Source organism: Herpailurus yagouaroundi, unplaced genomic scaffold (genome assembly GCF_014898765.1).
Source record: "Herpailurus yagouaroundi ecotype Mexico unplaced genomic scaffold, PumYag 182, whole genome shotgun sequence".
Classification (NCBI taxonomy): domain Eukaryota; kingdom Metazoa; phylum Chordata; class Mammalia; order Carnivora; family Felidae; genus Herpailurus; species Herpailurus yagouaroundi.
In genome coordinates this window covers 48645964-48667142 of record NW_024412413.1, presented here as the reverse complement: position 1 = coordinate 48667142, position 21179 = coordinate 48645964, and the positions used below count along the sequence as shown (strand labels likewise).

Here is a 21179-nt window from a genome sequence, read left to right as displayed (position 1 = left end):
AGAAAGAGAGAGAAAGAGAGAGAAAGAGAGAGAAAGAGAAAGAGAGAGAAAGAAAGAGAAAGAAAGAGAAAGAAAGAGAGGGCAGAAATATTCTAGAACTAATTTTGGGGGGTGTGGAAAGGCTCATTGGGGAAATCCACAATAAATACATTTGTCCTTTAAAAGGGGCTACCTAATGGCAGGCCATGAGTGGCACACAGCTTTGCTTGCTTCAGACAACTTCCACTCAGCAAACATTCAATTCACTAAACAAACATAAATTACTGAATATGTGCCAGCATCATATTAAGACAGAGGGGGTTAGGAGTGAAAAAAAAGGGGGGGAGGGGGTGATGGTAGTAGGTTGGCTTAACTAAATGGAGGAATGAATAAACCAGTGAATATTGTACCTTTCCGAATTTTCCTCAAATCAGTTGTCAGTGTTTTGAGTTGCTTCTCTTGTTTCACTTAAGATTTTACTAGGTCATTAGGTAATGGGGTTTCCTCCAAAAGCTCAATTGAAATATGGTCAGTCCACTATGGCTGAATGTGGGTGAAGGGTAGATGTGTGCTCAACTTTTGTGTGGGTTTCAAACATTTCAAAATAAAAAATTGAAAAAAAAATCACCAATTATAATGGAAGGTAATCATCATGGCATCAATCCTTTTAGAGCATAATTGTTTATGATACATCATCAAAAACTACACAGAAGCTCCAAAGAGGTGCAGGACTAAGAAAACTCATAACCAAGAGGATGAAATACTATAGAATAACCAATTTACATCCGTAGCCCTTGTCAATTCATACAAATATGGAATGAGATAATGTGAATTGAGGAAAAAAGCAGAATAGAATCCATGATTACAACAAAAATAGATGTGATGTGCATTTACAAAAACTGAAAACGTATTTGACCAGGTAGGAATGCTACTTTCTCTTCTAGGTAGGCTGCCCATGTTCTAAATAAATAAATAGCACATACTGTAAATGCCGTTTGCAAAGCAAAGCTTATCCTACACCAGAGGGCAGACAGCTGGGAAGATTGCCTAGTCTAGTGAAAAGAGTACCAAGAAAGGAGCGCTGGTTTTCTTTTTTTTTTTTTTTTTTAATTTTTTTTTCAACGTTTATTTATTTTTGGGACAGAGAGAGACAGAGCATGAACGGGGGAGGGGCAGAGAGAGAGGGAGACACAGAATCGGAAACAGGCTCCAGGCTCTGAGCCATCAGCCCAGAGCCTGACGCGGGGCTCGAACTCACGGACCGCGAGATCGTGACCTGGCTCAAGTCGGACGCTTAACCGACTGCACCACCCAGGCGCCCCAAGGAGCGCTGGTTTTCAACGTTCATGATAACAGGCAGCGATACAGGGTAGAGTTGTAACCCACCACTTGCAAGCTTTTTCCTAATCTGAGTTACTATTCACAACACTATGTTCAACACATGTGAACACTAGTGTCAGATTTTATTTTTACATGATAACTTCTCAGTCCTTTAGCCACAAGGGTGCATACAAAGTAAAATTAAGCCTACTGGCTTTCACGGTTACTGTGGTCTGATACCATGTGAAATGATCAGAAGAGCTGGTTCACGTTAAGAAGGAGATTCCCCAATTTTCCTTCAAAGCACTTTGTGCTCGAAAACATAAAAACCTGCCAAATCACTTAGTAGTTAGAATTAACACCCTCATCACCTTGTGGTTTAAATGATGACTGAACAATAACTCAAGATAGTTAGGTTCTGTATTTGCTTTATTAATATAATGAGTATTCTTAGATCTTTTAAAACTGCTCTTTTCTCTAGCCCTAAGGGAAAAGGATTTCAAAAGGCTGAGTACATATGCTGATTCAAGATACGATTTCTCACACATCCAACCTCTGTAATTTTGGATGATAGAGCAATATAGAGTAATCCTGGCACCAACTCTTTGGCAATGTTGTTTGAAAACAAAGGTACCATTACGTACATGACCCAGGATTTTTATTTTGCATTGCGGATAAGTAAATTTGTATACCAGGTCTTTAATATAAAAACCATGACTTTTTTTTTTAAATGATTGAAAATATGGTAATTAAAAGACACTCCTCGGCTCAAAAGCTCAGAGCTAAAATCTAGGTAGAGTTTCAACACACCTTCTAAAGCGTGGAGATCCAAACTGCATACACTTGACAAAACTTTTTATTTAAATATTAAACTTTCGGGGCACCTGGGTGGCGCAGTCGGTTAAGCGTCCGACTTCAGCCAGGTCACGATCTCGCGGTCCGTGAGTTCGAGCCCCGCGTCAGGCTCTGGGCTGATGGCTCAGAGCCTGGAGCCTGTTGTTTCCGATTCTGTGTCTCCCTCTCTCTCTGCCCCTCCCCCGTTCATGCTCTGTCTCTGTCCCAAAAATAAATAAACGTTGAAAAAAAAATAAATATTAAACTTTCAGGTAATCTCTTTAGAGGTACCAAAATAAAAAGGAGATTAAGAAATAATGTTTGTTAAAAGTATTTGCCTTCTCCCCAAAATATCTAAGCCTTTAAGTAGAACAATCTGAATGCCAATCCTGGTTATAAAATCTACCACCTGGTGATCTTGAGCAACATACTTAATATCTCTGATTTAAATTCCCTGTCTGGGGGCGCCTGGGTGGCGCAGTCGGTTAAGCGTCCGACTTCAGCCAGGTCACGATCTCGCGGTCCGTGAGTTCGAACCCCGCGTCAGGCTCTGGGCTGATGGCTCAGAGCCTGGAGCCTGTTTCCGATTCTGTGTCTCCCTCTCTCTCTGTCCCTCCCCCTCCCCCGTTCATGCTCTGTCTCTCTCTGTCGCAAAAATAAATAAACGTTGAAAAAAAATTTTTTTAAATAAATTCCCTGTCTGTAAAAATGAGGTTTAATATGTAGTTATATATTTATATTTAATATAGTTTCTAAATTAATTAAATGATAAACGTGAAAATGCCTGTCCCAATCATTGCTAACGTTTATTAATCAGCAATCGTTTTATTCAAATGGATAATTTTAAAAGTCTCTGATCAGTGTCAGAGCCTTTTTTTTTTTTTTTTTTGCATAACTTTAAGCCATTGGGCTAATTACACATGACACAAATCTCACCTACTCTTTAACATTAAAAGAAACTTGTAGAAATGATATTTCTGCATCATTTTAAATCACAGGGCTAATTACGAATGACAGAAATCTCACCAACAGAAATTAGTTTAGCTTAAAAGAGACCGGGAAAAAAAATGATACTAACAGTCCAAATCATATTTAAAGATGCCACCAAAAAGGGAAAGCCGCGATGGCTAAACGGAGACTTTCCTGACAGAAGTTTATCTACCAAGAAAAAAAAAAATACACATCCCAAGCAACCAGCGCAAGAGCGTAAAAAGAACGCCGTTAACGCGTAGGACGCAATGACACTGAATGACAGCAGAGACGTTTAGTAAAATTCAGGTCTTCCTACTATTGCGCGGACAAAATAACACAAGACAACACAACACACAAAAGCAGAAAACGACCAACACGCAAGGCACCGGTCTACCCGCTTGGAGCTCCCCTGAGCAGCTTCAGGGAAAGGGGACAGGAAGCTAAGGCAGACTTAATGAATGAAAGCGAGGACCGGGAGTTTGGGAAAGCGCACGAGATGGACCCTACCTTTCACAGATTTCCCAATACTGTGTAAGCGAGTGATAGAACTGTAGTTTTGGGCCACGTTCTTCAAAAACTCTTCCATCCCCTTCTGGTGGTGGTAGCCGAAATCCAGCGCAGCTACCGAAGGCAGCAGCAGCCCCAGCCAGAGGCGGGCGAAGTCCATTTTCTAGAGATGAATAAAAATAACAAAGCTGAGAACAGATAAAAAGGGGGGGGGCGTGAGGGGGAGAGGTTGTGGGCGTCACTAGCTCGGATCAGCACGCCTAATGTCAAGTCTCCTGACACAACGGCTCCCGGCTTCCAAAGAGGTAAAAGTTGGAAGCAGCACCTTCGGGAGTTGGTGCAAACCGAGCACAGGCAGCCCCGAGTGCCCTCCATCCCACCGCCGCCGCCGCCGCCTCCCGCCCCTCCCTCTCCTTCTCTCCCTCTCCTCCCTCTCCTCCCGGAGCTGCCGGCCGGCCGGCAGCTGCGGCAGCTGCGCGGGGCTCCGCACGCCCTGAACCTCACCCCTGCCCAGGCGCGCACCTCCGCCCGCCGCCGTCAGGCACTCGGGGCCCGACATTATAGCCGGCCGGGGGACGGGCGCAACCCGGGCCCCGCCCCCGAGGCCTGACTGACTTCCCGCCGGCCCACTCAGGAGCCGCGCGGGTCCCTCCTGGGCGGGGCCGAGCGGCGCGGCGCGGCCCCGGCGGCTCAGCGCCCTTCGCACCTGGGCAAACCCGGGCCGGCGCGCTTCGGGATTCCGGGGCTGCGTCGGCACGTGCGGGTGGGCGGAGGAGCGCGGCGGACGGCCAAGTCGCCTGTCGCGGTCCCAGGTTTTACCAGCGCCCTGGATTGGAAGCGTGTCCTCTTCTGGGCCACGGCTCCAACGCGGGGCCCGCGGGCGGTTGGCTGTCTCCTGCTGCTGTGAGTTTGCAGCCGTTAAGAGCTGAGCCCGTGGCCCACCTGGAGCCAAGGGATGTGGCCAGAGCTCCATGTGGCTCTTACCGGCCTCTATTGCGTGAGCCCTAGGGGGCCGCGCTCCCAGCTGTGTCAGGCTCCCCAGCCATGCTCTGAGGACTAGGGACGCGTGGGAATTGAAGACAGAAGAACGCAGGTGTGTACAAGTTTTAGACTGCCAAGTGTAGAGTACACAAGAAAATTTCCGACAAGTTATTTGGTGGAGGAGATTGACTACGTGAAATTTACAACTGGACATTACGTGGAAGGAAGCAAAACCATTATTTGTAAATCCACCACTCCCTTCACCATTACTCCCTAGGCCAAGTTCAGCCCCCTCTTCCTAAAATGCTTCTCTCTGGAAGAACAGGGTGGTCTACATTTGCACTAGGGATAATAAAGAGTTCACCAAAACCGACAGGTGGTTCGTGGTGTGGGCAAAGACCTCACACACCTGCCACACATTACCTTTGAAAGTAATTGGAGATTGGTGTCAGGGGTCCAGCGAATACAAAAAGCTTGAAAACCACTGCGTTGGGAATAACGTTCCTCTTTAACAGATTAAAAATAGTAGTGCCCCACTCAAGACTAATTGGACAGAATTTCTCTTGGTAAGGCCCTGGAAAGGATATTTTCTAAAAGTGCCTTGAGTGAATCAAATATGCGGTCAGGAACTGAAAACCGCTATTGATTTGCCTGCCTCTTCTTTGTTGCAGATAGAGATACTATTGTAGAATCGGGCTCTTAGGAACAATGAGGCCTCCTGTGATTCCCAGGCCGCAGGGCAGAGACACACAAAACCTAAGACTGTAAGCCGCGCACAATTTGGGTCTCAATCACTTGCTCTGACTCTCAGAGGTTTTGTCAACCCACTGTGCCTTAGTTTCCCGGTCTGTAAAACGGAAATAATATTTATACCTACCTAACTGAAGTTGGCAGGCACATTATAAGAACTGTGAGGTGTTTATTCAGTAATCTAGTTTGATTCTTAAGTCTTTAAATAGACTCTGGGGCACCTGGGGGGCTCAGTCTGTTAAACCCCTGACTCTTGATTTTGGCTCAGGTCATGATCTCACAGTTGTGGGATGGAACCCTCCTCTGGCTCGTCACTGGGAGTGGAACCTACTTGGGATTCTCTTTGCCCCTCTCCCATGCATGTGTCTGAGTGCGTGATCTCCCTCCCTCTCTCCCTCTCTCAAAAAACAAACAAAAAACAAAAAAAAGAAACCAGATTTCTAAGAGTTGGAAAATCTTAATACAACATTGTTGGGGTTTTGAGTGGATTTTTTTTTAAGTTTATTTATTTTTGAGAGAGACAGAGACAGCATGAGCAGGGGAGGGGCAGAGAGAGAGAGAGGGAGAGAGAGAATCCCAAGCGGGCTCTGAGCTGCCAGCGGGGAGCCCCATATGGGTCTCCAACTCACGAAACAGGAGGAGGGGCAGAGAGAGAAGAGAATCCCAAGCAGGCTCTGTGCTGTCAGCGTAGTGCCCCCTCCACCCCGAGGGCTCGATCTCAGGAACCACAAGGTCAAGACCTGAGCCGAAATCAAGAATCGGTCGCTCAACTGACTGAGCCACCCAGGTGCCCCCAGAGGTGATCTTTCTAAGCATGACATCACTAACAGTAAAACCACAATAAAAAGACTGATAATTTGACGGCATAAAAAATGTATACTTCCTGTAAAGGAAAACTCACATAATGTAATCAGAAAAATTACAAACTGGAAGAAATAATTACTAGCTCTTACAAAATCAAGAGTGGACAAAAGACATTTAATTTGCAGCTCTCAAAAGCAGTAATACAAATGGCCAATAAACATAGTGAAAGTTACTAACCTGCTTAGCAAATCAAATAATTTACAAATTAAAAGGGCAAAGTAGTATTATGTTTTACTTTTCACTAAGAGAGATTTAATGTTTATTTATTTTTGAGAAAGAGAGAGGGAGAGAGAGAGTGTGAGCGGGGTAGGGGAAGAAAGAGGGAGGCAGAGGATCTGAAGCAGGCTCTGTGCTGTGAGCACAAAGCCTGATGCAGGGCTTGAACTCACAACCGTGAGTTCATGACCTGAGCATAAATCAAGAGTCGCCTGCTTAACTGACTGAGCCCCCAGGTGTCCCATCACTAACAAAGAGTTAAAAGATTAATAGTTCTTGGACAAAATCTGAGGAAATGTCATTTTTGCTGTTTAAATGGTACTATAAATTGATACAACATTTCTGGAGGACTATCTGGCAATAGACATCAATATTAAAATATGTTATTCCTGGGGTGCCTAGGTGGCTCAGTCGGTTAGGTGTCTGACTCTCGATTTCGGCACAAGTCCTGAGTTCCCAGTTAGTGAGTTCGAGCCCCATGTTGGGCTCTGTGCTGACAGCACAGAACCTGATTGGGAATCTCTCTTTCCCTCTCTCTTCCCCTCCCCTGCTTGTGTACTTGCTCTCTCCCTCTGTCTAAAACATAAAAAAATAGGGGCGCCTAGGTGGCTCAATGGGTTGAGTGTCCCACCTCGACTCGGGTCATGATCTCGCGGTTCGTGAGTTCGAGCCCTGCGTCAGGCTCTGTGCTGACAGCCTGGAGTCTGCTTCAGATTCTGTGTCTCCCTCTCTCTCTGCCTCTCTTCTGCTTGAGCTCTCTCTCTCTCTCTCTCCCTCTCTCTCTCTCTCTCAAAAATAAAGAGTAAAAAATATATATTTTAAAAAAGTAAAAAATAAATAAACTAAAAAAAAAAGTATGTTCTTCCTTTCTAGGAATTTAAGCTATACAGGTAATTCGAAGAAGTGCTGAGTTTATATATGTTAGGATCTTTATTAGCACCACTGTTTTTAATTATGAAAAAGTAGATAAATGTAAATGTCAAATCATAGCAGATTGATTATATTAGTGGTTCTCAACTGCAGCAATATTGCCCACAGAAGGCATTTGGCAATAGCTGGAAACATCTTTGACCATCATGACTCGGGGGCTAGTCCTACCGGCATCTAGCGAGTAGAGGGCAGGGATGCTATAAAACATCCTACGATGCACGGTACAACACCTTCAATAAATTATCTGGCCCAAATGTCAATAGTGCTGAGGTTGTGACACCCTGGCCTAGATAAAGAATATTATAGTCATAATATAAATTATTTTTCAGCCATAATAATGGTGATGTAGATCTGTGTTTATTGGCATGGAAAGACAAATCACTGAGTGGCAAAAATCAGATTATAAGAGCAAAATGTATAGTAAGATCCCATCTCAGAAAATGAACAAAAAAACTATTCCTAACAAAAAGTTGAAAAGGTTACAAAAATGCTGTGTGGTATGCCCTGGATTGCAGTGTTTTGATTCTCTCTTTTGAATCTTTGTGTTTTCTGAAAGAATTTTCTAGCAAACATGTGTTACTTCTTTTAATCAGAAAAACAAGACATTTTTATCTAAAAGCAGACCAGAGCGAGAAACACAGGAACATCAGAGGTGAACAGTTCTGAATGAACACAGTACCTAACATTTCTTTGGACTGTGGGCACCTAGGTGGCTCAGTCGGTTAAGCATCCAACTTTCGCTCAGGTCATGATCTCACACATGGTTTGACGGTTGGAGCCCCAGCTAGGAGCCTGGAGCCTGCTTGGGATACTGTGTTTCCCTCTTCTCTCTGCCCCTCCCCTGCTTACACTCTGTCTCTCTCTTTCAAAAATAAATAAACATTTAAAAATATTTTTAAAAAAAAGATTTCTTTGGACTAAATTACAGAACTGAAGAAGGCACTGGAAATGGGATATGAAGGAATTGAAAAGCAGGGATGGTAGATCAGTGTTGTTCAAAGACACTGAAGTCCCCTGGGCTAGTGGCAGGAATTGGAACAGAAAAACTATAGCTAGGGGCTAAATACCTCAACTGAGGTCAACAAGAATGAGAAGAGAAGTGTAACTAGACTTTGTGATCTTTAAGCTTTCTTTTTTTCTTCTTTCAAAAGTTTCATAAGAAAATACGAACAACATAAAAGAAAGTTTTGAAACCTACCAGTTCCACTTACCCAGAAAAAAACCATTCTTAAAATAAACTTAGGTATCAAGCAGTCCTCTAATGTTGCATAGTTGTTTCTATTTCACTATAATATAAAGCACACTCAAAAACATTCTTAGAGCTAAATCTTTGAGCACATCCTTATCTTCTTAGGGTCAATACTTAGATAAGCAATTGCTAGGTAAAAGAGCATGTACTTTTTTAAGATGTGTAAATATGCGGCCAAGTTGTATTCCTAGATAATGCCAAAAGTATAATTTCAAAATGTTAAAAAATAATTCTCATACAAATACAGTTAGACACAAGTCAAGTTTTTAACTCACTATTGAGAAAACCAGCAGTAAACGAAGCTGATTTAAAGAAAGGTAAGAGAAGGACATCTGAGTGGCTCCGTTGGTTAAGCGTCTGACTCTTGATTTTGGCTCACACCATGATCTCATGGTTCCTGGGATCAGGCCCAGCATTGGGCTCCACGCTTGCAGAGGGGGCTTGCTTGGGATTCGCGCTCTCTGCCCCTCCTCCACTCCTTCTCTCCTCTCTCTCAAAATAAATACACTTAAAAGAAGATAAGAGAAATAATGTGTATACATCAGTATAAAAAAATACTGAAGTCATTCTAAATTACTGCTAAATTAAATATAAATCTGATTAATGTCATATAGTACAATAACCTATAACCTTTGGTGCTGTCTTCTTTACAAAACAGAAATTATTATAATCTTACTAATTTTCTACAAGCTAATACCTTAATTTCTTTTTTTAAAGACAATTTTTAGCTTGTGTCTATTAAAGAAATCAAATTGATAATTAATAACCTTCCGAAATAGTAAGTGGGCCCAAGTGGGTTTAGCCATGAATTCTACCAAACATTTAAAGAAATTATACCAATTCTCTACAAACTCTTTCAAAGGATAGAAGCGGAGGGAACACTTCCTAACTCATTCTATGAGGTTAAAGACATTGAAAGAACACTATAGGTCAATCTCTTTCATGAATATAGATGCAGAAATACTCAACAAAATATTATTAGATCAAATCCAAAGAAGTATGAAAAGAATTATACGTCATGATCAATAGGATTTATCCTTGTTAGGCAAGCCTAGTTGAACATTCAAAAATCGATTAATGTAATCCATCACATCAAGGGACTAAAAAAAGAAAAATCACATGATCATATCAATAGATGCAGAAAAACCATTTGACAAAATCCAACACCCATCCATGATAAAAAGTTTCAGTAAACTAGGAATAGAGGGAAACTTTCTCAACTTGATAAAGACTATCTACAAAAAAGCCTATAACACATCATTCTCAATGGTGAGAAACTCAAAGAGTTTTTACTAAGATGAGGAACAAGGCAAGGATATCCCCTCCCACTACTCATTTCCAACATTATACTAGAAGTCCTTGCTAATGCAATGAGGAGGGAAAAAAAAAAAAAAGCAAAGGCATACAATTGGGAAGGAGATATAAAACTGTCTTTAAAAAACATGGATCTGGACACCTTATACCCTTTACAAAAATTCATTCAAAATGGGTCATAAACCTAAATGTAACACTTACAAGGCTATAAAGCTCCTAGAAGAGAACATAGAAGAAAGCCTAGATGATCTTAGGTGTGGTGATACCTTTTGAGATACAACACCAAAGACAGGAATCATGAAAAAAAAAAAAAAAAAAAAAGAAAGAAAGAAAGAAAAAAGAAAAGGTGGACTTAATTAAAACGAAAAACTTTTATTTGGCAAAAAGACAATATCAAGAGAACTAGAAGACAAGCCACGGGTTGAAAGAAATTATTTGCAAATACACATCCAATAAAGGACTGTTACCTAAAACATACAAAGAACTCCTAAAACTCAAAAATAAGAAAATGGACCAATTGAAAAATGGGCCAAAGACCTCAAGAGACACTTCTCCAAAGATCTACAGATGGCAAATAGGTGTATGAAAAGATGCTCCCCCATCATATGTCATCAGGGAAATGAAAATGAAAATAACAATAAGATACCACTATACACCTATCAGAATAGCCAACATCTGAAACTCTGAAACACCAAATGCTGGTGAAACACCAAATGCTGTGGAACAACAGGAACTGCTGATGGAAATGCAAAATGGTAGAGCCACTTTGGAAGACAGTTTGGCGGTTTCCTACAAAACAAAACAAATTCTTACCATACAATCCAGCAATCCTGCTCCTTGATACTTACCCAAATGAGATAAGAATTTATGTCCACGCAAAAACCTGCCCTAGGATGTTTATAAAAGTTTTGATCATAATTGCCGAACTTGACAACAACTGAGACGTCCTTCAGTAATGAATGGATAAATAGATGGTGGTACAATCCACCAATGGAATGATATACACTGCTAAAAAGAGATGAGGTATTAAACCATGATAAGATATGGATGAACCTTAAGTGCATATTAGTAAGAAAAAGAAGCCAATCTGAAAAGACTACATACTATATGAGTCCAACTGTATGACATTCTGGAAAAGGCAAAACTATGGGGACAATACAAAGATCAGTAGTTGCCCAGATGGGAAGGTTGTGAATGGGCAGAGCACAGAGGATTTTTAGGGCAGTGATGGTGATAGATATATGTCATTATACATTTGTCCATAGTCACAGAACGTACAACAACATAAGTGAACCCTAAGATAAACTATGGGCTTGGGGTGATTATGATGGGTCAACATGGGTTCAGCGTTGATGAAAAATGTCCCATTTTAGTGAGTGATGCTAATAATGCGAGAGGCTATGCATACGAAGGGGTAGGGAGTACGGATTCCTTAAGAGAACTTCCATAAGTCTAAATGGCATAAAGCCAAGACACAATTACCGTTAACTTAAGGGGAAGATTTTTTTAGCATTCTCAGTCCCAAAAGATAACCTCTCTTTTCTGATATCTTAGGACACATATTGTTACTGGATGCACAAAATAAATCAAGATAAAGCATAGATGCTCACAGACACAGTTTAAAGCTACGGAGCCTTGATGCAGAGATGCTGAATGTAGTGAGTTTGGTGGGGTCACTCTTGCTGCTTGAGGTGCACACTGTCTCTATAATGGCTTGCTGCGAAGCAAACACTGAAGGCCAATTTTACTTTTCACCTTTTTCTGAAAAAGTAAAAATTGGAAACAGATACTAATGTAAGGCTTTTGTAAAAGCAAAGTGGTATGATACAAATTTTTGAAAAGCAGGGGTTACCTGTATATGGGAAATCTCTGTACCTCCTTTTCATTTCTATCGTAAACTGAAAGCTGCTCTAAAAATTGCCTTCAAAAAGACAAGTTTTCTTGAAACTTCTCATGCAAAATGATATACTAATGTTACTCACTGATTCTTTCCACTGCCTGCTGCTACCAATATATCTAAGAAGGATTGGGTATTTATATGAAGTCTGACTCTTCTGGTACCTCTCCACACTACACCTACCTCTTGCAAAGTAGCTCCCCCGAATCAGATCTATCTCTCCACCAAAATTGGATTTGTTAGTACTTGATAAACACAAAAGAAGAAATGACATTATGATTGAAAGTAGAATTAAAAGATTATTATTTTTAGCCAAGGGTATGGAAGTTGTTAGTGAAAAGCTAGATGGTTTCCATTAAAGTCCAAGATTTGATCCTTCCTCTAGACTAGCAAGGAGTGATATCTAAACAGTGGGACCCAGAAATTTAAAGAACACAGCTTAACTCAAGCATCCTGTTTCAAACAAGAATTCTATAGTCTGTGTTGTACATATTTTTGTTTTGTTCCCCCCCTTTTTTTTAGAATTGCATGTCTTGTTAATAAGCATTTCTGTAGGAATGGTGATTGTGTTTTCTCTATGCTATGTATATAGCTATCTTTATAAGATACTATCTATAGTATCCATCAAAATCCAAGCAAAGTAGTTCTTTTATCTTGGATGTGCAACTATAAATATGTTAGCATTCCTTTCGGAGATTCATAAAGAATTTATGATAAAATTCTAAATCCTAGAATTCTTGATGGCATACAGAAAGAAATAAAAGGATTGGGGGCACCTGGGTGGCTGAGTTGATTAAGCACCCAACTCTTGGTTTCGGCTCAGGTCATGATCTCGCGGTTTGTGAAATCAAGCCCCGCATTATGCTCTGTGCTGACAGCATGAAGCCTGCTTGGGATTCTCTCTCTCCCTCTCTCTCTGCTCTTCCCCCACTTAATGCATGTTTCCTCTCAGAATAAATAAATAAACATTAAAAAAAAAACGGAAATGAAAGGATTGAAAAATACTATTAAAATCACTAAAAAGCACAGCATAGTTCCTGGAAGAGTATGACACTATATAGCATGACTGTAATGTAAAGGCATCTGCCATTATCACATTTTTTCATGTATCACTGTGGGAGTAAGCCCATTTGCAGCTCTGCCCCACTCTCTTGGTTTCTTTCTTTCATCCATTCATTCCTTTATGAAATATTTATTGCTTACTCTGTGCTAGGCACTGGGACATTGCCTAGGGATTACAACTGTGAACAAGACAGGCCAAATCCTTGCCCTCATGTAGCTTACATTCTGTAAGAGCCAAAATTCTCCAGTAGAGAGCATCATGTGTTCTCAGAAACCTGTGATCTTTCTTGGGAGCCAATTTGATATTACTTTCTGACTCTTACTTACATCTTCTTCTTGGTGGTTTTGGCCACATTCTACACTACATAGCATGACCTTCCTTGCTCAACATTTTCTATATCTACTGACAGTGAAGCAGAATTACACTTTAATCAGATCAAAGTTTGATCCAACACTCCAGTATGTCCTATCATACCACTTGAGAACCACTGTCAGGAAAAATCTAGACAAGTATGAAATTTAATTTAATTCAGAAAGATACCTCTGGAGTGAGTGAAGAATCATGTTATATTTTTTTGTTTCCTCCATGGCATGCTTACTACATGCTTGCTGATTTATAAATGTTACTCTAGAAAGGATATAATATCAATATATTATACATAATAAGCAACATAGTAAATTACTAAAAGCTATGTCTGTGGAGCCAGACTGCTCATATTTAAACCCTACCTTTATCACTTGCTATGTGGCCTTGAGCATGTTACTTAACTTCTGTTTTCACATCCTTATCTATAAGATGAGGCTAATCATGGTATTGATCTTACAGGGTTATAGGGAATTCACAGGGTTGCATATATTAAATGAGTTACTATAAGCTAAGTGCTTATAACCAACAGTGGCATATTGTAAATGATTTATAAGCCCCAAACTAAAACTGCTGTCATTATTATTACCACCTGGTGAAAATGACCAAAACAGGAAGGAACACAAGGCCTAGTATATGTTTCTGTTTCTCTTTTATTTCTACATACCAGCTTCTTCCAACATACTGCCAACAGTGGAATAGATCTTTATCAATTGTGATAATTTACTGTCTGGGAGCAGTTGTCCGGACAGTGACATTTTCTCTTAAAAGCATGGTCTTTGAATATAAAAGTGGTACTCACTTTTCCTGCTATACTCCATGTATATGATAGATTTGAGAGAAAGCTTCCCGGGTTTAATATAAGGCAAATTTCCAAAGCCAAGATGGTAACATTTAGCATTTAATTGGCCATTAGATTGTTTAGGTATCAAACCATCTGATATAAGGGCAGATGATAAATGTACTCTTATCTCTCAGGAAACAATGTAATCACTGAATTCTGACTTCTCTACTTGTATGAAATGTTAAGAAATAGCTATATTTTAACTATTTTTTTTTAAACCTGTATATTTGCGGGGCACTTGAGTGGCTCAGTCGGTTAAGTGTCTGACTCCTGACTTCGGCTCAGGTCATGATCTCATGGTTTATGGGTTCGAGGCCCGCGTTGGGCTCTGTGCTGACAGAGCTGCCTGCTTGGGATCCTTTCTCTCCCCCTCTCTCTCTCTGCCTCTCCCCTGCTCTTTCTCTCTAAATAAATAAGCTTAAAAATTAAAATAAAATAGAATAAAATAAAATAAAATACCTGTATATTTGAGAAACAACCCCCCCCCAACTTTGTTAATATCCCATACCTGCCATGAAAAGAAATGGGGTGGGGGTGAGGAGAAAGAAAGGAAAAAAAAAAGATGTATATATACTAGAATGACAAAGAAGAGACTATTTGAATATAGTTGAAACTTGTGAGTTTCATCTATGTAGTGGCCTCTTTTAAACTGATAAGAACAGATACTACATTTGATCTTAGCCAAAAGGCCAAGAGGCGATAGAGGCCACTTTTAGACAATAGGCTTGAGCAAGGGAAATTTGATCAAGGCAGAAGAGCCCAAAGTGACCCCAACCCCTTGGCTGAACACAGGCCCTTCAGGCAACCCACCTCAAAATATCTCAAGGGCCCAACTAACAAATGGGCTATTTATAACCAGGCACAGTTAACAAAAAAAGGGAAAATTCTGTACATCGCCACACTTCCTCACCCTCCCCCTTTAAAAACAGCCCCCACCCACTGCCTTATAGCAGACAGCCTCTCTTGAGTCCTGCCCGCTGCTCCCTTGAGGTGTATTCAGTAAACTTCTAGCCCCTTTGTTCTCCCTCAGAAGAATTCTTTTCACCACCCAACACCAGCTTCCACCCCACATTTAGGGGCCTCATCAGAAGAGACACCATATTTAGACACCACCATCTAATCCTTTACTTTTCGGTGTTTCTTTTGAAAACAGCCTAAATCTTGTCCACTCAACAATGGACTCCACAAAATCAAATTATAAATATAGTTAGACAACCTTCAAAACAACCCTCCTGTCTTCTCGTGATTAATTGATTCATTCAGTGTGTCAGTAATTAATTGATTGAACATTTAGCAATATGCTAAGCACTGGAAATGCCATGGTGGAAAGGAGAAACAGCCTTCACTTTAATAGAGTGCATATTCTATTGGGGAAGACTCAGTGATAAACAACCACTCAATGACTCTTTTGATATGCATTGCAAACCAGGAAATTACAGGATGTTGTGACACAGACTAACAGAAGGTGCTAATTGGGTTGGGGTGGGCCTGAGTGCAGGTCAGAGAAGGCTTCTTGAAGGTGTGTCTGTGTAAGTTGAAACCTGAAGGAGAAATGGAAGATCCAGGCAGAGACAATTGTATGCTTTATTTTACATGCTCATGTAATTTTTATTACATTTCTTCACACACATCAGAAACAATAGTGACATAATGGTAGCTGTTTTGTTCTGGGAAGCAAATTATGCTCAGAGACTGAGTTTGTCTTTGTCAGCAATGAATACAGGTTTGCTGTGGGAATTTCACAACCTGTAGCATACAGGATAATGTGTCTTAACAAACTAACAAAGACACAACATACCCCGAACCAGTTACAGATTAATCACATAAGTCCAGGCAAGGGGAGAAGAAGGGAATAAAGTCCACATGTAGTTGAGGTATACTTTTTCTAAAAAAGTTCTTTAAATGTTTACTTTTGAGAGAGAGAAAAAGAGAGAGCGCGAGTGCAAGCAGGGGAGGGGCGGAGAGAGGGAGACAATTCAAAGCAGGCTCCAGGCTCTGAGCTGTCAGCACAGAGCCCAATGAGGGGGGGCTCGAATCCATGGACCGTGAGATCATGACCTAACCCAAAGTCGGACGCTTAACTGACTGAGCCACCAGGCGCCCCTAAATGGAGCTGAGGTGTACTTTTATACGAGTTGGTACTCAGGCCACAGCACAGCTTTCGACACTGTTAGAAGAGTAGCTTTTACCAGGTAGTAGCTAATTGCCTCAAGGTCTCCAGGAGAGTGATTTAGATCAGAAAAGTGTCACCTCGCCCAGAACAAACACTCTCTCAGTCCTCACAAACTCTTGGTATTTATAGTCAAAATGTCTTCTTGCTATAGTTGTTTCTTTGTGTGCTTTTATTGATAAGCCCCCAGCGGGGCCCAGAGCTCCTAAAACGTTTGGAAATTCCTAAGTGGTGAGAGTTTAAAGGTGTCTCTTGTTATGTTAATGAAGTGATTTGGGGACTACACCTAAAGAAGGGGCTGGTTGCCGGGAGAACCAAACACGAGATTAGAGGGTTGGAACTTTCAGTCCCCACCCCCTTGGTTGGAAGAACAGAGAGGGGGCTTGGAGGTTGAATCAATAACCAATGAGCAGTGATTCAATCAACCATGAACGTACAAAGTAATGAATGTGTAAAACCCCAAAAGTATGGGGTTTGGATAGGTTCCTGGTTGGTGAGCACGTGGCGATTCAGGGAGAGTGGCAAGCTTGGAACACTGCTTTGGGAGAGCCAATGCAGCCGGGACAGCCACTCCCAAGTACAGTTTTCGGGAAGTCCTATCATAACTAGGCATGAGATCAGGCAGCTGACCTAGGCAAAGCCCCTCCCCCCTCTCCACTCCAGAATTATAGAATGCGGTTGGCATGGAAGTAATCACTGAGGGCATTAAGATACCACACAATGTTATGTACTATATTCATGTTGTAAATATTGAGTTTCAGGAGTGGACAGTAAAGCAACCAGGAGAGGGAGTGAATGCAGATTTGTATGGGTCAGGGCAGCGTACCAGCCCCCAAGTAGCAACCCAGGCACATGGTGGCTTCCCCTGCTGACTCACCGGGTTGGGGTTGGCAGTAGCTGGGCCCTCAGCTCCTGAGATCCTCCCGGATCTCTGCCTTCAGCCTCTGTGACCCCAGGGCCAGGTGTGGTGTGTTTACCCCAGAAAAAGGTGCCTACTGCTCCTAGAAATCATCCTCACATGGATGTTGGAGGTTTGGAGGCAGGCAGATACTAGTGTGGGTTCCAGCTGGTCCCCGCAGGGCTCCAGGCTGTCCTTGCTTTCTCCCACTTTCTTCCCCGACTATCTGCCCAGCAGACTGCAGGCCCAGCACCAGATGCAGAAGCCATAGCATTACATAGACCATTTAATGAGCTCCAACAATTACTCTTTCAAGGTCTAATTCTTTAAAACAATTTTTTTAATGTTTATTATTTATTTTTGAGAGAGAGAGAGAGAGAGCACGATCAAGGTCTAATTCTTAAAACAAGTCCCTCACTATCACTTCCGGTGGTTCTACTTCTGTGAACTAGACTTTAAGGTCTGACAACCTGATGGAACCACTTCCAACTGTGTGACCTTAGGAAACTTAATCAAACTCTCTGAGCCTCCTTTTCCCATCTGTTAACTGAGAACACTAATCCTTTCTTTCTAGAATTGTTGTGAGATTATAAATGAAAATCACTTGGGGTGCCTGGGTAGGTGGGTCAGTTAAGCATCCGACTTTGGCTCAGGTCATGATCTTCTGGTCCGTGGGTTCGAGCCCTGCCTTGGGTTCTGTGCTGACAGCTCAAAGCCTGTAGCCTGCTTCAGATTCTGTGTCTCCTTCTCTCTCCACCCCTCCCTCACTCGCACTCTCTGTCTCTCTCTTAAAAATTAAAAAAAAAAAAAAGAAAAAGAAAAAGAAATGTCACAGTTGAAGAGAACTGTTACCTTCTGTTCCCTCAGATCCACATCAGTGGAGTCCAAGTGAGTCCAAGGTCCCTCTCGTCTAACATTAGATGTACTTGGGAGGAGAAAGAACTTGACCAAAAGCTGGTCAACCAGCACCAGGGTAAGGCCCAGGTGGGAGTCAGGCCTGAGCTTGCTTTGCCCTCCAAGCTAGTTTTTACCAGCTCCCACCTCTGGGACTGAACAGAATTTGGGGGACCCACTGCAAAATGAAGACGTGAGGTTCCTTGTTCACAGATTGGTAAGAACTTCAAGATGGGGAAAGCAAGAGCCCCTAGTGACTGTGCAGGTCCCACACCCATGAAACTGGTTCCATTTCTCTCCCCTCTTCCGAACACACACCTGGGACATTTCTGAGACACCAGCTGAAGAGAGGGAGAAGAGAGAGAAAGAGAGAGATGGCTCTTTCCTTAGTTTGTCCTATTTATAGTCTTTTCACACCTCCCAAGGGCTTTGCCGTCTCTGAATGGTTGGGAGGAGGAATCTGACAGGACAGATTCCACAGAGGTTCCATTTTGTCAATTAATTCTGCAGGTGTCCTTGATGCCGGCCTCAGTTTCCCCATCAAAGTAGGTAGGAAGGCAAACCATTTGTGGCTACCCGTGTCCACCTCTGTGCTTACAGATGGGTCACAAGAAAACGAGGCTTCAGCTCTGCTCCCTGTGTTATATCCTAGTCTATTTGCATGATTGTTGAAGGTGGATGGTTGATCATCTTCATCCAACATTTACAGGTGACCTAACCCAAACTGCCACTTCTCAAGAAGATAAGGTCAGGCAGAGGAGGTAGGTGCTAGTTCATAGAAAACAGCTTTCTCTGCAAGTTGTCACTGTGGGACCCAGCCCAGGACATTGATACACATTGTCCCTACAGAATATTTGGCTTAATGTTAGATAAGAACTCAAGGCAGTATGCTTCATGTGATTGGGCAATTAAGAGCCTTCTTCAGCATATATATCCTTTCTCTTTTCCCTTTATTATTTTGTTTACAGGTTTTTGCAAGTTTTTATTTATTTTTGAGAGTGAGAGACCACACACACACATGCACATGAGCGGGGGAAGGGCAGTGAGAGAGGCAGACAGAGGATCTTAAGCAGGCTCTACCCAGACAGCAGAGAGCCCGATGCAGGGCTGGAACACAAGAATGGTGAGCTCATGACCTGAGCTGAAGGCAGACGCTTAACTGACTGAGCCACCCAGGTGCCCCTCTTTTCTCTTTAAAGGATCTCCTTATGTGGTCAAAAATCTCGCAGAAACTCAAAATGGGTTAAGGATACAAATGTGAGACCTGAAACCATAAAAGTCCTAGAAGAGAGCATGGGTAGTAATTTCTCTGACATTGGCTGCAGCAACATTTTTCTAGATAGGTCTTCTCAGGCAAAGGAAAAAAAGCAAAAATAAATTACTGGGAGCTCCTGGGTGGGCCCCTTAGAAGGTGAGGATATTAAGAGACGGGGTCTTTGGGAAGTACTTAGGTCATGAGAGTGGAGCCCTCATGAATGTGGTTAATGCTCTTATAATAGAGACCCCACAAACCTCCCTACCCCCTTTGGCCATTTGCAGATACAGCAAGCCCAAGACAGCTGTCTATGAAGCGGGAAGCTCTCACCAAACACCAAATCTGCCAGCTCAGTGATTCTGAACTTCTCATTCTCCAGAACTGTGAAAAAACTTCTGTTTATAAGTGAGCCGGTATTTTGGTATTTTGTTATCACAGCCTGAAAAGACTAAAACAAGTGCCTTCTATGTCTAGGTGTTGAGTTATAATAGCAATCCAGATAGACTCAGTGCCTGCCCCCATTGTAGTGGCAGCCTGGGGACAGGAGAGTTCTTGCTAGCTTTTTCAAGGCAAGACCTGCTTATGACGCATCCTTGTGTCTCTGTCAGCAGTGATCACAGCCCCTTCCCTTTACCATCTGCTCAACAAAAACAGTTGTTGAATTAAATGTCACTTTGTGACTAGTGAAATAAGTCTGTCAGAACCCCACACAAATATTTTGCTTGTTGTGGGATTAGTTATAATATGAATGCCTTAACCATAGAAGTCAATCCCATGTGTTTACATGGTAGTTTTGTTAGTATTACAACAGAGAAATTTATCAGGCATAGGTTATTCCCAGTCATGTTTTCTATTTTTGTTAGCCTTTTTACAATTGCTTTTATTAGCTATTCCTTCATGATGTCTTGGAGAACTACCCTATAAAATTATTAATGCTGGTTATTTAGGAGTTCTTTCAGGGCATTGCAAGATTTATGGGCTATGTAGGTGGCAATGAAAACTTCACAGCATTTTTTGGTTGCATATTTTACGTGTGCCACATAGTTTAGAAAAACAAAACAAAACAAAACAAACTTTAAGAACATTATATGCTCCTAGCCAGCACAGCTTTAGGGGTGTTGCCCAAACTTGAAGGGTATGGCATATATATTTCTTCAGTCTCCTCACTCTGTTCCTATCACTCTGAAACTGCTCTGTCAAGGTTGCCAAAGACCTCCAATGGCCACTTCTCAATCTCAGTGGCTTCTTTGCTGACTTCTCTTCTTATCCTCTAAGTGGTGGCGTTCTTGACTCCTCATCTTCTCTGTTTACCCTCTCTCTAGACAATCTCATCCAGCCCCATGGCTTAAACTTCCATCTATATGCCACTGACCCCGAAATTTAAATTTTTATCCCTGACCTCTCCTCTGTGCTCCAGACTTACATGTGTAAATGCTCACTTGGCAATTCTACTCGCATGTCTAATAGGCATCTTGAACTCAACCTTTTTTTTAAAGATCTGACTCTTGATTTCCCCCTTCCCACCTGTTTTACCAAACTACCCCTTCCCAGCTTTTCCACCTCAGAAAATGACTATGATACATTCAGTTACTCAAACTTAAACCTAGGAATTATCCTTGACTCCTCTCTTTCCTTTCCTCGCTGCCATATGCAATACATCAGTAAATTCTGTTGACTTCTCTCCAAATTATCCTGACTCTGCTGCTGACACGTCTACTGGTGCCATCCTGACCCAAGTCACCGTCACCTCTGTCCTAATTGCCCTCCCTGCTTCCCCTCTGGCAGTTACAACCCAAATGTCAGAAGGCTGTTTTAAAAATATAAGCAGAACATGTCATTCCCCTTGCTTAACACACTCCAGTGGCTCCTGTTCACACTC

At 41.9% G+C, this 21179-nt stretch overlaps 1 protein-coding gene, 1 long non-coding RNA gene and 1 pseudogene across 6 annotated transcripts in view; 1 reads left to right on the top strand and 2 right to left on the bottom strand.

The window, feature by feature from the left end:
• The window catches only part of CPM (carboxypeptidase M), an 86479-nt gene extending 82248 nt beyond the window's left edge, over positions 1–4231 (bottom strand). Inside the window, exons 1-2 of one of the 5 annotated variants that reach the window (XM_040491469.1) lie at positions 4135–4231; positions 3613–3775 (exon numbers count right to left, since the gene is read on the bottom strand). In XM_040491469.1, the coding sequence (XP_040347403.1) occupies positions 3613–3772 (160 nt within the window). In that variant the 5' untranslated portion in view covers positions 3773–3775; positions 4135–4231. Of the gene's footprint in view, positions 1–3612; positions 3776–3937; positions 3974–4116 lie in introns of those variants that run through there. The other 4 variants (XM_040491467.1, XM_040491468.1, XM_040491466.1 and 1 more) reach the window with 4 other exon arrangements.
• Positions 4232–4327: 96 nt separating this feature from the next.
• On the top strand, positions 4328–19709 carry LOC121041074 (uncharacterized). Its single transcript, XR_005795557.1, has 3 exons — positions 4328–4705; positions 5265–5357; positions 19585–19709. It is a non-coding gene; the product is annotated as an uncharacterized LOC121041074 (long non-coding RNA).
• Positions 14641–14784, bottom strand: LOC121041151 (uncharacterized; annotated as a pseudogene).
• Positions 19710–21179: the final 1470 nt, after the last annotated feature.